This window comes from Oryzias latipes, chromosome 21 (genome assembly GCF_053564925.1).
Source record: "Oryzias latipes strain Hd-rR chromosome 21, Olatipes_Hd-rR_3.1".
Taxonomy (NCBI): domain Eukaryota; kingdom Metazoa; phylum Chordata; class Actinopteri; order Beloniformes; family Adrianichthyidae; genus Oryzias; species Oryzias latipes.
The window spans coordinates 33,168,536-33,186,788 of NC_136257.1; the positions used below are offsets into that span (position 1 = coordinate 33,168,536).

The 18,253-nt window shown below is 41.5% G+C and overlaps 1 protein-coding gene across 3 annotated transcripts in view; it reads right to left on the reverse strand.

Annotated features, from left to right (window-relative positions):
• thsd7ba (thrombospondin, type I, domain containing 7Ba) overlaps positions 1-18,253 on the reverse strand; it is a 222,354-nt gene that overhangs the window by 155,805 nt on the left and 48,296 nt on the right. For all 3 annotated transcript variants that reach the window (XM_078939216.1, XM_078939217.1, XM_023950471.2), the window contains exons 2-3: positions 10,727-11,046; positions 7,466-7,645 (exon numbers count right to left, since the gene is read on the reverse strand). In XM_078939216.1, the coding sequence (XP_078795342.1) occupies positions 7,466-7,628 (163 nt within the window). In that variant the 5' untranslated portion in view covers positions 7,629-7,645; positions 10,727-11,046. The remainder of the gene's footprint in view (positions 1-7,465; positions 7,646-10,726; positions 11,047-18,253) is intronic.

The window sequence follows — 18,253 nt, forward strand, 5'->3', positions numbered from 1 at the left end:
GTGGCACATGATATGGATGGTCCATCATCCAATCAGAGCCGGGCGCTGATCCAGCTGCCACCGCCCTGTGGCTGCCCAGCTGTAGCCTGATTTCCTAACAACGTCATGCCCACCTGACTGACTGACACCTGACTGCTGCCGTCTACATTCATGACCACGCCAACAACTTTCAAAAACTCAGGAGGCGGCAGGAAATCTGGAAGATTCTACAGATGCCTCTTCATCGCGTGGTGGCAGTTGTATTTGTGGTTGCTGTAAAGGTCTTAAAGGACTGGAGGAAGCTTATCACGCCCCCTGATAATCGAACTCTGATTTCCCCATGTGCCAAAACTCTCGATTTGTTTCTACAAAGGGGAAGCATCCACCTCCCTTATTTGTATTATTTTTCCAAGATTTATGAACACGTTTTTTGTTTGTTTATAATGAGTTGTTTGGTCGTTCAAGTTGGGTTTCCGCTTTTGTAACAATCACGCCAGCGTGATTCTGTTTCAGTCAACAGACCCATGAATTCTTGGTTGTAATGTTTTTGTGTCAGATTCCCAGAGTTTTTAATATCTGTGTTTTGTCATTTTTTCCAGTCTTTAGTTTTCTGCTGTTGGGTCCTAACCTTTTCACAACGGCAAGATAAAAAGCTTCTGTGTAAACAGAAATGTGGAAACAGTTTCTCTGAAGCTTCATTTTTGGTTTTAATCATTCTTCTTGGGGCTTACAAATAAAAATCAGTTTGGTCAAGGTTAAAACCCAATAAAACTTCACTTAATTTAAGTATCTGAAGTTCCAAACACAAAAACAAGAAGAAAAATCTCACAAAACCCCTGTGTTCTCGGTCAAACCGCAGACATTTTTCTCAGATGCCCCCCTGGAATGCAGCTCTTTGCTATTTGAATGTCTTTCTGATTTTTTTCTGGATTATGGTGAAGGCACTCTGTCGCTATGGCATCGTCCCTGGTTCACTTGCTTTCAGGTCTTGGTATTTTGTTAGACTTGGTAAGTCTGTTCCTGCTTCTCTGTGGTGCTTTTACCGACCACCAAACCCTGACCTTTCCAAAAATGGCAGTAAAAGTGAAATAAAATAAGCCTGAAAGTTAATGGAACACGTTTTTTTCATGATCTCTGCAATACTCAGAAGCTAGTCTGTCCTTCCCAAATAATTCACTATTTTCATTAATCTAAAGAAAGTATTATTATTAATTCTATGAAATAGAGTCGTGGGACAAAACCTGTTCATTACAATTTTAATGTTCACAAAAACAAATGTTTAAAAGTTTTGTCCACAGCTGATCCAGATGTTTTATGTTTTTATATTCCTGTGAAAAGAGGTGATTTTTTTTTTATATTTATATTTAAGGTCAAATATAAAAAAAAGGTTGGGGTGTGTTTCATAGCTGTGATGCTGCTGATGTTTTACATAAAACTGGTATCTGTGGAGTCCTCTAAGTTCAGCCTGAAATGAGCTTTCAGTTTATCTCAATTTCCACACAATGACAAATTATGCAGAAGTAGGTCAGTATTTCAAAATGATGATTTTTTTTCTTTTTCTTTCTTCTTCCTCCTTCAAAAGAAAATGGAGCAAAAGATGTGGTTTTGTCAGCTGACACTTCCTCCCCGACCATTAACATGACAAAGCTCATTACACAAGCAGGATCTGTGCAGCACTTCTGATGTAAAAATGAAAAATAGGACATCAGTTGCATTTCTGTCACATCTTTTGACTCCAAAGTCGAACAAAAAACAGAACTGTTGAAACTAAACTGGAGGCTTTTCCATCTTCTCCAGACAAAAAAGTTATAACGCTCTTTTAAAAAACACCATAATTTCTGATTTTAGAATTAAATCCAGAAATGCCAATGAATTCTATTCAACTGCGAAAACCTTTAACCTGCTGTGAGTAACTGGATTTCCCCTCTGTGAATTATCTTGTGTCATCTGGGTAAAAGTGAAATCCTGGGAGGCTCTGATCTTTGCTCTCTGCTTTCGCTGAGCTCATTTTCAGAAACAACAAAAGCTCCGACGGCAGCGGTGCCTGATTTCAGCTTTGATGGTGTAAGAGCAAGATGAAATTTCAAACAAATATACTCAGCGACTGGAATGAAATGCAAATGTTGCCAGACTGCATCAAAGCACAAATGAGTGCATCTTTCACACCAGTCAAAAACACAAAAAAACAACTTCTATCACCTCTTTGTTAAATTAAACTTTTATTTTCCAGACCTGCATTTATCTGGGGAGAAGAGAGAATTATTTCATCACAGAAAGACCCAGGCCGTCATGCTGTCCCAGCCTCACGCCTAAAGTTAAAAATGCAGTCTTTTAACTGGCAGCTGGAAACAATTCTGCACATGCATGAAAATAACGTGCAATCTCCAAACAGAAACACACCATGCTTTCCTCTAGACCTACTTTAGCTTTTTATGTAGATTAAAAACAACTTTATATATAACAATTTCTGTAAAGGAAATGTCTTTAATGGTGAGGAGGCTATGTAATTACTAAAAGTATCACTTGTTAAAGTCTGCGAGGCTCCTTTCTTCAAGATGGGAAACTTTCTTTTCATTTAATTTTTTTACCCTGCAATATAAAACTGACGAGAGCAGCTCCTTCAAGCAGGAACTAAGATTCCAGTCATTAAGAAAAACCTTTATTGATTTCTCAATCTTCTGCAAATCATTGCCCTGCAGCTAAATCTTATAACGGAAAATTCCCACGTAGCGTACCGATTCGCTTCTGCACAAGACTCTTGGCAACAGCGCATGAAAATGACTGTCTTTTTAGCTCCCAAAGGAAGAAACATTAGGTGCAACTAAGGTAATAAATATCAGCAGACGAAAAAGAAATGAATGCTTTTGATAATAGCGCAGGCTTCTCTGCAGTCTCCAGTGCATTGTGAAATGATGGTAGGATATGAGAGTTTGCCTCTTAGTGTTGATGATGCTTCTCTTCTGTGAACCAGTTCCCCGTTCAGTCAGACACAAAAGTAAAAAAGAAAAACGTCTTTTCTTCAAAAAAGCTTTGATGTGTTTCACAGCCACATCTGGGATCTCACATGTGCCTATAAAACCCTGCTTTTCCTGCTTTTAACAAGGCAGTGAAGAAGAAAAAAATGCAAGTAACATCTTAAAAAGGTGAATCCCAGTCTTCGAAAGGACATAGATGCAGGACCTCTGGGGGAATCTGGGAGAGCTTCAAAGGCGTCAATTTTAACACGCTTTGTTTGGCTCCTCTGACCTGAGCGCAATCTGACTGACATGGGAAATCAGGCGTTTTGATTATTGTCGGGATACTTTTTTCCTCTTCTTGTTCTTCTTCTTTCAAAGCCCAGTGTTAGCATCATGACCATAATAAAAGTTTTTGTAGTGGAAGTGATGTTGTTGGAAATCCTGCCTGTGCTTTTTAAAAAAATGCCTGAATGTCAGCGTGGAGCTGTGGTCCACATTTAAAGGCATGAAAACAAATCAAATCTGCACGACATTTCAAAAATAGATGCATGAACCACCACTGCAATGAGAGAAGACTCTTGGTTTAATCAAACAAGACCCAACAATCGGTTAATATGTTTGAATCCTACAGATTCCCTCCCTGCAGTAAATTAGAGTAGGAAGCTACAGAAGATACTGACTAAACTAAACCCTTCTATGCTGATCTGGCGGTAGCCAACATTGTGCATTTGTGCTACAAAAAGATCCAGTCCGAGTGTTTGAACGCAAACGTCTTTGAGCAGTAATTTTAAGAGTCAAATAATAGTCCCATTAGCCTCCGCCTTTCAGGACTCCGTTCTGTTTTTCAAGACACTGATGAAGGTCAATTCTAAATGAATCCAGCTCCCCGTTTGAGATGGAGACTCGCAGCTTAGCTGCAGCTCTGGGAACTGGCTCACATAAAAGACGAAGCCCTCAGTGCAGCTGGCTGAGAAAGACACCCGACACAATAAAGTGGCTGTGCTAATTAGAAGAAAATCCAACCTCGAACGGCGATTCAAAAGAAAACAAAGAGACGGCTTATGTTGCAAATCAGGTATCGTCTAAAATACTGTTTGAGTTAAAGATTCAACCTCTAAGAAGCTCCGTGATTCTAAAACAACATCCAAAATGAACTTTAGTGCATGTAGGGATTCTTCAGCAAAAACATCAGATATCCTTCTTCACACAAACCAAATGCAACTGTTGCAAATACAAACAGGAGTTTACATTATTCAATGCATATAAGAAATTATAAATAGCCACCTGGATGTACTTAAGCAAATAAGCAAAGGCAATAATAAATATCTTTTCCAACAAGTTACTGAACCATGGCGACGCAGTGGGGAGATTCTTATTTCGTTAACCACCGTGTCTGAAGATTCATCCCGCAGTCGCAGAAAAAAAACTAAAGCGAGTTCAAATTATCCATCTCAATTTATCTCCTGAAAAGTCAAAGCGAGAGCCACAGCTCAGGCTTCACAGGCAGGTTAAATTACAGGACAACATTTGAGGAAACAGAGAAAGGTTAGGAAGAGCGCAGAAAGAAGGCTTTCAGAGAAGGAGACAAATGAGCTCAGGAAAAAAATAGTCACTCAGGTAAAGAAATAATGAGTGCAACGATCAAATATAATCATGCTGCCCACCTGATGGCAAGTTAAAAATAAAGAATTAAACTGTAAAAAAAATGTTCAAGGATGTAAAAACAAACAGCTTCACTAAATGAACTCTCCATGATCAGTGGATCATGGAGATCAATATTTTTTATCATTTGCTGCTCAGTTGCTGTCACAACCTCTAACAGAAGCAGCAAATGCAGATGTATTCTGAGGGTAAAAGTCCGTTGGTCTGGAACAAGCATGCTTAATTTGGTCCGGATCAAGTCCTAAACCTTGCATTTGGTCTGTACTCAGACTGTCGTCAAGCTGTTCCGGACCAAAGCTTGCACACAAAACCACACGACCAAAGATCTCTTCACTTGTTGGTCAGGAGTTACGAGGGCGGGGCGAAGCAACTAGAGGCAGAAGTTATGGAAGTCCTGCGCTTTGCAGTCTGTGAAGAATATTTAGAAACTGCCTTTAACTTTTATTACACTAATGGTTTAAACTTGATTCACTATGTATTGTCATCTCAAAATTATATTACATTTGAAGGCGGCACAGCCAAGCTATTTTCCTCACAGTTTATTCTCATCCTCCCTTTTTCTGTCATGTGTGATCTGCTGAGCAGGCCTCAGAGTTATCTTCACTTTAGCCTTGGAGCTCCTCTCCATCAGCAACTTGTGGGCGTGATTTTCACACGAGGTCCATCGGACGATCTTCTGAATATGCAAATGCAGGGTTTATATACCAAGCCAATCTCTGAGCTCGTGGGTTCGGACTTTGAATGCACCATGTTCATCTGTCTGTCCCCTTCCTGGTCTTTGTCATGATAGTTCTCGTATTCAGGCTTTAGATTTCGCTGATCAATTTTTTAACTTTTACTGTAAATATATTTGTGTCCAGTTGAAAGAACAAACTTTGATACAGACAAGATGCAATATCCCCCCCTCCCTCCTCCCAGATTTCTATTAAAAAATGTTAAGATGGTTGGTGTATTACAACACTTTCCTTGCAGGCGTACTGGAGTAAAGATGATTGTCGTGTTTAAGTTTGAGACTTCCTTTTTGTTTCCAAATTGATTTTCTTCTCCAGTAAAGAAACAACTTCCACGCCATCTTAGCTCTGCAAGGATGTCAAATCCTCACCCTTGGTGTCCCGGTTCCAATCCCTCCGAACATGAGCTCTTTCAAGTGAAATTAATCAATCTCTTTATCACTTGGGCAGTGTCATTACCCAACCACAGAGTGAGAAATGAAAGTGCTAATCACACAGCAAGCGGGGCCTTTGTGTGGGGAGCCCAAATTTTCTTCTTCAAACTGCTTTGCAAATGCATTTTCAAGTGAACCTGTGAAGCGAAGAAAGAGTGAGCTCACCTTAACATTCCCTTTAAAGTACAAAAATGTTTGACATTGGCTCTCAGTCAACTTCAACACAAGCAAATTCACTTTCAAATGCTTTATGAGAGAGGACACCTGATAGAGGCTTAGTCCCAACTGCCCTCACAGGTGGATACAGGTCGTCTGTGGGGGAAAAAACGCCAAACCTGCACAGGCCATGGAGATGACCCGCAGGAAATACCAAAGTTGTAGATCGCTCAGTGAACTCGTAGACTAAAAATGTTCATGCACGGTTTTCTACAGGCGTGCACAGAGATCCTGTTGGGGCTCTTCACGTGATATACGTACACCTTACGAGCCTTAAAGGAACTCCCAGGCTCACCTGCAGGCCAAACCACCAGACAGGTGACTGAGGCTGTGTTCACACCGGCTGGGTCGACTCACACTCAAGTGGCCACTTTCAAGAAAAAGTTGATGTAAACGCAGGTCAAAGTTTGGTCTTCAGCATCCAGAATGCTCATGTTTATGCGTCATTACACAAGTCCGGTCGCGGGCTCTACGTTCAGAATGGCTGCTAAAACACGACAACGCTGAACTTTGACCAATCAGAGACTCAGATTTGGTTGTCACGTGTATTTCTGTCCTTTTCAAAACACCAAAGTGCCAACCGTTGAAAATATGACCAAGAAGGAGAAATAATTAGATTTTGTGCCCGGCCAGAAAGATGTGACACCAAGACGGACATTTATAGGAACAGAGCTGTGAAAACCAAAAGTCTGGCAAGATTAGTGGGATTTGCACCGCTTTGACTTTTCACATCAACCTTATCCCCCTGAAGGAGACGGATAAGTGCTATTATACAGTAAAAAATAAATAAAAAACAAGAGAAGAAGAAGAACCCCCCCCCCTTCTGCTCCCTGCTTGTCCGGTGTGAACACCACTGGCTGAATGCGCGTTCATGAAACGGTGTGAACATAAATGTAGTTTTGTGGTTGCTCGGTGTTCTGCTGAAACTGACTCCTCTATGGGTGTTTGGACAGAAGACAACCCTCATTGTGAGGCTTAACAGGTTTAAATAAGGATAATTCAGTTAAATCATTTTTCTTTAATTAGGAAATAATAATAATAATGGATTGGATTTATCTGCGCTTTTCAAGACACCCAAAGCGCTTACATTGTGTCCATTATTCATTCACTCCTCATTCATACTTGGTGATGGTAAGCTATGGTTGTAGCCACAGCTGCCCTGGGGCAAACTGACAGAGGCGTGGCTGCCATTTCGCGCCTACGGCCCCTCTGACCATCACCGGGATCATTCATGCGCATTCACAAACCAGTGGAGCCACACTGGAGGCAAGGAGGGTGAAGTGTCTTGCCCAAGGACACAACGACATTTTTGCTGGTGGGAGCGGGGATCGAACTGCTAACCCTTCGATCATTGGACGACCCGCTCAACCACCTGAGCCACTGTCGCCCTATGCATACAATCAACTGAAAACACGCAGCAGAATGTTTGGAGTGCAAATACCTTTGTTGAAAAAGTTAACATGTCGATAGTTTAAAAGTATTTTACCTGCTTTCCATGAGAAATGTTGGTCCCTGGGTAGAACTGTGTCTGTTGAAGGGATTGGAATGGTAAAAAGAGACAAGAGGAGGAAGAGGCTGACCAACTTTGCAGTGTGCCGAGTCCAGGCGATGACCCCAAAGTCATTTTTTAGAATCATAGTCCAGCCCATCGCTTCCTCTCTTACTCCTGTGGGATGGAAATGAAATTCATCAGTATGTCAGTGTGACCAGAAACCCCGGCCAGAGTCGCCACGGGCAGAGACTGTGTGCAGCCCTGGTGGGGAATGAAGACAGACGAAGCGGCTGAGACAAATCATGCACATTTTTCTGTACAGCAGGGACTCGACCATTAACTCCACAATTCATGCTTTCCTTTCTTTCTTTTTTTTTTTCAAGCCAATCCAAAGACGACGTGGAAGCAATCTGCTTCCACACCTGGACTTCAAAAACTGGGTTCTGAATGAAAATTTGGGCTTAAATCAAACTGTCACCTGGGATTTTATCACCACCTGAAGCCCTTCCTGTGGTGACAGAGTGGATAGTTATGGAAAAATCCCAAGAGTAACCAATCACATTTCAGATTCTCCGTTACACGGAAACATGTAAACCATAGACCATGTAAAGCCAGTCCTTTATGACGGGTGCTGCTGTTCACCATAAGTAGAACCAAAGTGGGAAACTTGCTTCTCTCCTGCGACAGACGCTGATCCGCCTGTGAACTTGGGTTTTACTACTTTTTATTGCAGCTTATTTCTTCTCATCTCCTGCTTTGTGACTCGTCTCAGGAGGGCTCAGGATTAGTCCTGGATTCACTTGTCTTCTAATTTTATTGCACCAACAGCAAAATTAGCAACTATGGGACTGCAGCCGGTAGCACCTGATGCTCTGAGAGACTTTTGGAACCGAGGTGATTCATTTTCCAGAAAACCCTGATTTTACTGCACTGCAGCAAGAGGGACTTTTCTTCTAATAGGATTTATTTTGTAGGAGATGCATGTAGATTTCTTATTAACAATCACTCCCCACGTTTTTTTTGTGTTTTTTTTTTGATTAAAGATTTGTGACAAAAACTGAGCAAAGAGTTCAGACTGAATAGACCGACTAGTCTTTCATGGCAATTTATATTCAACTAAAGTGAATATGAACTGTATCATGGCAGCATCACCATCTGTCTCTGCTTCCTCCTGCTAATACTAATGATAAAACCAAAAGAGCGGGTTGTTGTTCCAATGATGACAAATCATAAAGACTGCTAACGATAAACGAAAGGCGGAAAGCATTTTAGGTTTTGGATTATTTACACATGGTGTAGCTATGAAAGCACCAGGCGGGGAATTATTTTTTGCTTCATCTAATTCAGCAAAAATTTGACTTTGCTTTTTATTTTGGTGGGAGAGAAAAAAATGTTTCTTGAGGAAGACATGTTGGGATGAAGATGGCTTGGTGCCCAGAAATGGACCAGAAGATGCACCAAATGGACTGTCCAATTTTCCTCATGATTTAATGTGTGTTTCTACTCTCAAAAGTAGTTTTTCTCTTTTTCTTTCAGGATTTGGGGAAAAAAAAGCATTTATCTCTTGTTAGTAGAAATGCCTCAGAACTCTTCTGCTGCATGAAGCCTTTAAGCCCAAATTCTCTCTCTCTCTCTCTCAAGTCTTTCTTTTAAATATTCAATCCATTCGGATTGGACTTTTTTCTCTTTTCTTATCCTTTCATGGCGAGGATATGTTTCGTCTTTGGTTGAGAGAACAAACTGGGCTGGCACTGACACTGCCATGTGCCAATTAGACACCTCTTTTTTTCTGATTTCTAGTCTTCCTCAAAGGCTGCAGTGTTGGAAGCCATACCTGACTGCCTCTAGATTACATCCTTCCTTGAGCCATTCTAATTTGACTATTAATGAGATGGGCAGGACTCTCTTCCAGGCGGACAAAGCTTGTCACCACTGATTAGAAAACCCATAACAGCAACAAACTGTGAAAACTTACATGACCTAAAGGCATCTATACAAGCCAGACGGTTCAGATACCCACAGGGCTGCAAGATTTTGTAGCAAAATTGCCCTGACAGTGTTCAAATCTTTGCATCTGAGTGGAGAAGAAATACAGAGTATCCTGAAGAGAAAAAAGGGCAAATTCTTAAGCTGACACATATCTGGGTCAAAGGAATCATGCCAGGCTCTCTGTGGCTGCAGCAAACCTGGCAAACAGCAGCATGCTCAGAAGCTGGAGGAGTACATCCTGTCTGTGCTCTGATGGAATGCAATCTGCCTCTCTGTCTCCTGTGGTCCTGGTTTGTGGCCAACTCTCTAGAACTGTCGGGAGCAAGAATCCTGCAGCCATCATAAGGGAGCAGATGAGCCTCACTTCCCCGCCCTCCCGTTTTGCAGGAGCTCGCCACATACGTCTGATTAGATGTTTCCATTGAAAGGCAAAAGCTAAATTGGTTCACCAGAGCTCCAAACAATCACCATGTGATCCTCCGGCCGCTTTAAATAAGCCAAACACCCTGTTCTGTTTGGAGTGGCGACAAATGAATTTAATTCCAGTCTGTTCAAAAGAGACGCCACCCCCCCCCTCCTTTAAATTTCCACACAATTACACAGTGAAGCAGCTCATTCTCCTTTTGCATTCTCCCTCTCAAAGCACCGTTCTTGCCCTTCTCCATTTTTTCTGCCAGCAGGTGTTCGGGTTTTGCATGTAATTGTTCTTTATTGCTTGTAAAAATGGTGATCCGTCTTCATAAAAGCGGCTTTTTGTAGATTATGTTCATTGGCAAATGGCGTTCTAAAACCATTGATGTAATCATAATAAAGCAAATGGAACTGCTGATTGGGGGGGGGGGGTGAAAACAACTGGAGAGATCAGGAATTCGGTCCAATTCCGATGACTCTGCACAGCATGATTGATGTTCTCTGCCAACAACCAATTCCAATGTGAAAATTAAGTCAAACGTGGAGGTCAGAGTTGGAGATTGCCGGTTAGACGCTTCACCTCTTGTTCATTCGTGGAACGGGATGTCTTTGCTTTTTGTGATTGATTACGGGTGTCGTCCTTTGATGATGGGGTTATGGCAGACACATTTCTTCCCCATTAAGGCCTGATGGAACATATGAGCAGGTCCGTGGGCAAGTCAAGAGAGCAGCTCAGATTTTATTGGTTTAGCCAAACAGAAATATATATATATATATATATTTTGCTCTCAGAAAAACTGAAAGCACTTTTTAAAACAATTTTCCAGTCACTGTATGATTTTTAATAAACACTACCTGTGTGAGATGAGGGTGAGTCATGCCTTTGGGTGGTGCAGTGGCAGATGGTTTTGCGTAGTCCCTCCACAGCAGACGGGAGCAGGGCAGAGGTGTCCGGTGATGTTAAGTCTGACAGTGACGGTAAATCACCTGCGCCGAGCCTTCCGCCTGCAGCATTCTGCAGTAGCTTAATCCTGTGTGAATCAATGTGCGGTGGGCTGGGACTCTGTCACACCTCCGGTAGCACCAGGCACCTCTCTGCGGCTGCTGCTTCTGTCAGGCACTAACTAAAAGACCCTCCGGGTCTGCTTTCATCAGCCTGAGCAAACGGGGCGGCTCTGGGGAAGGCAGAAACAGAGAGAAATAGATCAACATCTACATATAATACATACACACTTCTTTTAAATGTTAGCCAGCTGAAAATATACACAGGTAAATAGAACAAGGTTTTATGAAGTGACCTGGATTCAAAGTCCTTTATTTTCACCATATCAGCACATTTTAGCCCAGGAGAATTTACAATCCACACACCTGCTCGCTTACTCTTTAAAGACCCACTCCAATCAGGGTTATGGTGTTTTTAACCTGTTTTTTGTGGCGTTTTTCGGATTTATTATGTTTATTATGAGCACAACATCGCATTTCTGAGTATTTCTCTTTTCAAATTACTGTGAATTGGGAGCAGTTGGAAAAAAATCATATTTGTGATGTAGAAAATGCACTGGACAGGTCACAGTCTCCCTGCTGAGCTCCATACTGATGCATCCACTTTTAGGTAAAAAAATATGAATAATCATTCATTCATTTTCTTGACCGTTTTTCCCTTTCGGGGTCACGGGGCTGCCGGAGCCAATCCCGGCCACTTGTGGGCGAAGGCAGGGGACAACCTGGACAGGTCGCCAGTCTGTCGCAGGGTAGATGGTATGAATAATAATAACAATGATGATACATTTTATTTATAAGGCGCCTTTCTGAGCACTCAAGGTCGCCATACAACATATATGCAGTAGATAAAATACAAGAAACAGTTAATGAAGGTCCTTGTTTTCCTCGTCTGAGCAGGAATTTGGATCTAAAACTGTACGGCTGAATAGCTCCAATATTGCTCGCCATTTTTGTTGCACTGCTAATGTAAAGTTGAGGCAGTGTGGAGGGGGGGTAACTGTTAGGGTTGGTGTGGAGGGGGGGTAACTGTTAGGGTCGCCACTTAAATTTTTCTTTTTGGACCAAACCCACCCCCAAAAAAAAAGAGTATTCTTTGACTGCACTGGGTAGGGAGGGGGGCGTGACATGAACTTCCGGTCCGGTTGCTTTGCACCAAAAGTCCCGCCGCCAACTCAATCCGCCATGTCCTAGAAAACGACAGTTATTTATTTAATTTGGCAAAAAAAGGCATAATCATAATTTAAAAACCAATGGAAACTTGAAAATAAATCTAAAGATGATGGAAGTGAGACTTTCTGGCTTCATCTCAGCTGAAACCAGAGCTACCGTGCTTCCAAGGAATCCCGTATATCAGAGAGGGACAAAACCGTCAGTGTTTTAATACCAAAGCCTCAGGTGTCATTTGTGAAATCCAACCCAACTCTGCAAACAGTGATTTGATTTTTATTCCTTGAGTCACATTGTGACAGAAACATCAGAGAGTTTCCTACAATACGCTGAGATTACCTGTCAACCCTCTGGCAAAGACCACATCTGCCGCCAACTAAACCCATTAAACCCCCGCCTTTCTGCCCCATCCCTTTATATATGCTCCTCTTCTCTGAGCTGACTGGTCCCCGTCCTCACCTGTTCACAGCCCAAACTTCACAGATCCCAATTACTCCAGTTTTCCTTCCTTAAGGCTCTAAGGGACATTTTCTATTGTTGCTCACATTGACTTTCTGTCTGCAGCAGCACTTTTCTTTCTCCAGCTGAGAATTTAAAACGGATACGATGAAGAATGAGTTCCTTCCAACCGTTAATGTACCCCTCTTCTCCCTTACAACTTTGCTCATGAAAGAAGGATGAGGTGACATAAGCGGACATTGTTTTAATGACATTAACCAAGGCTAAACGCATAAGAATAACCAGCGCTAACGGAGTGGCCATAAAGCCAGACCCGCTTTATCAACATAATAATGAGCTAAATTAAAAGTGTTCAGCCCTGAATGAGCTTCACTCTCCTCTCTCACTCTGTGGCTTACAGTGTATGCAGTCGGAGCTGCTCTTGGAGATCTCAGTTACAGGGAATAAAAACACACCATCTTACCAAAAGTATTGGCTCACCTACCTTGACTCACATATGAAGTAAAGTGCCGTCCCATTCCTAACCCATATAGTTCAATAGGATGTTGTTGCTCCTTTTGCAGCTATTACAGCTACAACTCTTATGGGAAGGCTATCCACAAGGTTGAGGAGTGTGTTTTCTTCCAAAAGCGCATTGTTGGAAAAGTCTCCTCTAATTCTCTCATTCCAAAAGTGTTCTATCAGGTTCAGGTCACGACTCTGTGCAGGCCAGTCAGGTTCATTCACACCAGTTAAAAAAGTTAAATGTCACAGGTGAAATTTGTGCTTCGTGTTTGACCCGTCCCCTGGGGGAGCCATGAGCTGCAGAAACAGCCATGTTTCAGAACCATTTGGTGGTTTAATCCCCTTATCCAACCCCTTAATGCAGAGTGTCAAGCAGGTAGCCAATGGGTCCTTGGTATGACTCGGCCTGGATTTGAACTCACAACCTTCGAGTAAAAGGGCGGACACTCTACCGCCCTATAAGGTAGGTGTATCGTAAGTCTTTGTAACGACAACGTAAGTTGTACGGAGTTGAAATGTACGGGTGATGCTGCTGTACGGTGTCCTTACATCTTTAAGCTTGTTAGTCATTAGTAAGATCAAAGTACTGGCTCCTTACTGCCAAATGCTGCACACATGGTGTCTGCATGCATCTAATTTCACGAATCCACCTGTTACGGCAGTGGGGACTAAAGCTTAAACCTTAAACACTGCAACTCTTCGACCGTTTACGCAATCATCGTAAATCAGCTGATTGTGATGCAAGGAAAAGCGAATTTGCATATACTTGGAACATGAGAGCGGACTAATTTAAAGGAATTTGGGCAAAAGACATCTTGGCATTTAGAAAACCTGCATGCTCTTTGCTAAACAGTACAAATGGCTGTACTTTACCAACTTTGCCAAGAATCTAATGATAGGGTCTAACGACTTTTTTCTCTGAACTTTAAGTGGTGAAGAAATATTGATCGTCTTCCGGTTCCTCTTTAAACCCAAATCACATGAATCAGACTGAGGAGGAGGAGTCATCAAACCACATCATCTATGTATCTCATGTATTAACAAACAGCTCCTTGATGGACACAAAGCCCAGTATTGACTAAAGCAAAAGTTACATTTCATGAATTTATGATTGATTCAAAACTGTCTACAAACGTAAATCTAAATGACTAATATATATATAATTTTAAAGTAACTTCTTGTCCTAATATGAAAAGCCGCTGACATCCTCTTCGTCATCAGACTGACAGCTGTGACAGTGTCGCCTCCTCCTCTTTGACCGCTGCCTTTGAGCTCAGCCCGGGAAGAAACGTCTTCCACATCGCTGATTTATGACGACGCGTTGTCTGGCCTGTCGCTGCGCTCCAATTACAGAAGTAAATTCTGGCACCAAGACAAAGCCTTTCAATGGCTGCAAAAACTTGGAGTTTCCTTTAATTTATTGAAGTCTGAAGACATTTTCTTTTATCTTTAAGGGCGTGTATTGATGTGTTGATCTGTAGCTTAAAAAATTAATTGATTTAAAACACTGACAAAACAAAATTTGACAAGTGTTTTTGCCTTTTATGTCCCGTTTCACTTGCTAAATTGAGTTACTTTTTGAGTTGATGGATCTGAAAAACATCTTATTTTGAGCAATATCTCTAATGAAACTCTTTTTTTTTTTTACTTTACATAATATTTTTTAAGCAGACGTTTTATTTGTGCATTAGAGTTCTTGGGCAGTTTAGTCAAATCAGAAAGTTTTATTTGACTCATAGTTTCCATATCACTTAAATTAGTCCTAAATATTTCACAGATTTCTAAACTCAAATATTCCATTCCATAAACCAGAATCTGCACTTTTCGCTAAAGCAGCCAAAAGAGAAACTGAATCAAGAAGTGTTCCAAATGGGTTTATGTCACATAATCCAGGTTCAAGCAAACAAACAAAAACAAATCCAGCCATTCCAGAAGCTTTTGCAGTGCTGAGATGTGACATATGATACATAAATAAACTCTTTCCAAAGAGGACTAATGTGGATCTCAGCTGCTATACCAACAATCAAACATCCACAAAGATGGTTTCTTTTTTCCAAATGTGGTTAAAAAAATCATTTTCCGGTGTGTTGAGATACGGTGTGTGTGTGGCAGTATCGGACAGAGATAGCAGGTATCCGCACACTGCCGCACACTCCTCCAACAGCCCTGCTGCCCAAAGCAGCTGCTCCTGAACCGGGGGTGTCAACCCAATCAGCTGGACGTTTATCACGGCGGCTCGGAACAGAGCGAGCCGCCGCTCCTCCGCCCTGCCTCCGTGTGCTGCAGGTGCAGCTGTATGGTTAGTTAAGCAAGCTGACAGGGTCACAACATTGATAGCAACAGGGGAGAATTTTAAATAAGATGCTTCCATGCAGACCAGCCACAGAAAAACCGCTTAAAAGATACCATCCAGCCGCATCTTTTTTTATTCAGGCCAAAAGAAACGGGGAATTGGTTTTAGATCTTTGTAGGGATTTGTTTTTCCTTTTTTGCTGCTTTTTGACTGATTTCAAGAAATGTTTCCTTCTTTTGGGAGCTGAGAAGTGTCGACCGGGAAGTCCTCCCTCTTTGAATGACTGCATAAATACGGTTTGTAAAGAATAAAAACAAACATAATGCAACCACAAGTTGTAGAGGGCATCCTAATTGCATCAAAGATCCTTACACAAAGATTTTCACTCCAACACTCCTCTAGAAAATCCTGGATTAAACTCACTAAATCTGTAAAATCCTTTGATAGCTCTGCTCAAAATCAAAAACTGTTTCCAGAAATATTGTTATTTCTTTTTTAGAAAATACAGGACATCAAACAGATTCAAAGACGCTGATGCCATTTCACTGGCATGTTCAGATATTTAAGAAAACCCTGCTTCAATAAAAGGTGATACATTTCACAGCCAGATATTCATGCAGCATTTAGGTTGAGCACATTTTCCTCTCACAGAAAGATGAGTGAAAGGCAGATTCGCTGCTTGAAACAAAATGACAGGATTTTCTTGTTAGCCACACAATTCTCACTGAATATTTTCTTTCATGCCATAAATATTTTAGCATAGACGAAAACCAGGGATCTCTGGAAACTCTAAACTAGCAGGAAACAATTGTAGGGAAATTCTGAAAACTGTTCGTTAAGGGTTTCTGCAAAAAATCCCTCGATCTTAGACCATTCAAAGCTAAAATAATGCTGAAAATCTCCAGCACAAAAGACAGAGAGGTAATCGGGAACCAAAAAGAGAAGAAGTAAGCTGGTTGTGAATAATCGGATTTGTTGGGTGCAGCTGTTCCACCTGGCATCCCTTCCTCCCCCCTTATTAAAGAAATCTAATAATTAACGCAACACTGGCTGTAATCCCTGACTCCCCCCTTATTTCAGCCCCACGGGACCGGAGCATGCAGGTGAGCGTGACTGAGGTCCAACTTCTGCAGAACCAAAGGGGATTGTGGGTCGGCGGCATCGGTGTGACCAAGAGGAATTACACAACAGTGTGTCAGGATTAATTTTAAGGAGGTCTGGTGGCTGAGGCGGGCTGATAGAATGGGTCAGCAGGTGCAGGGACACCTGGACCCTTAAGCCACGAATGTTCCTCTGGAAAATACCTGTTTATGCACTGGGGGGGGTCGTGTGCACTGATGTGTGGGTGGGTAGGATGGAGATGGAGCTGATGCTGATGCTGATGCTGGCTAAGCCTGAAGAAGATGGCCAGACATGGTTGGAACTGTAAGAAGACAATTATTCAGGGAAAATGCGCAAAAAAGGAAATCATGGGTGAAATTAAAGCCCTGCTTTTGGTGATAAGTGATGATGACAAGTCTGTTTTTTTTTTTTTACATCTTGGAAACTCAGGTGCTGTTAAAGGAAAAGGAATCAAAGTGTCCCAGCATTTTGAGACCAAATGGAGACTTTTATTCTGAAGGAGGGGCAGAGTTTAAATAGATGTCGCTTTTAACTGCAATTCCTAAAATACAGTATAACCCTGAGCAGTGATTTGACTAAACTAAAGTTTTTTTTCAGCTACAACTTTGGGTTACAAAAGAAAACAAACAAAGGGGTCTGCAAAATAGAAATATTGAAATGTTGCTTTATTTGGATTGTAATGTTTTTGAACTTATTATCTTTTTTCCTTATTAATAGATTAAGGTAAAGCACAACCAACATGCACAATGCAAAAATACTGAATATGCCTCAAATTAAACTTTGAATCAAAATATGTTACACAGCTTTTCTCTTATTTATCAGATTATCCTGTGTAGTGCACATTTCCTGGAAGCATGGCAGAAATTTGACATATATTTGAGATACATTTATTAATTCAGTGGTGATTTCTTTTCAGCAGTTCTTCGAAATGTTAGTTTAGTATTAATTGGAAAGTCCCATATATCCAAACAGTGGGACAACCATAGATTTGAAGGGATTTCAATTTGGAAACAATGAGGAAAAAAATAAATTTATTAATAAAAACCACAGGAAGGCAGTTATTAACATCTGTTGTAATGGCGTAAGATCCAAATATGAATTATTAAAATTTGAATTGAACTTCTCCTCTTTTGCAGTGAGGCAAAGTCTTTTTTTTCTGTTCTTTGATTCTTCTGTGTGATGCAGACCCGTCCAGGGCGTTCTCTGCTTTCACCCAGAACAGCTGAGATGGGCTCCAGCAACCATCACTAAAGCTCAGTGCCAAGTTGGCAGCGCTCCCGGTACGGTATAAAAACATGCAGATTTTGGTGGTTTGTTTTGGGCATGTCAATCACTTGAATTCTATTCGGTTTTTACAATTAGAGCCAATCATTGTACTTGTCCAGCGATTGTGGGCGGGCTCATAAGAATGGGCGTGGCAGTGACATTTCAGTCAAAATGCCCAAGGCGAATGTTTGTACCTCAGAGTAAAAGATTCTGTTTCAGGGACCTGATGGATCAGAGTGAAAAGAGACGGTCGCCGTGGCGATGAGCGTTCAGAGATACAAGCGGAGATACAGCGCTGCAGTGCTGACAGTCAGAAAGACGAAAATAAAGAATCTTAGATGCCTTCAAGCGCACTCCTTCACCCTGAAAAACTGCCTCAATCAAAGTGAACATTTTCAGGGGGCGAAAAATTGCATTCTTTTATTGATTTACTTTTTTGAAGCACCTGTGTGAGCATTGTTCAGACAGTGGAACTGTTTCAAAAACACAAGTTTGGCACTAGATAAAATCCAAACAGAACCCAACCCTAACCAGGAGAAAGCAGAAGTGACCATGGACTATTGTGTTTG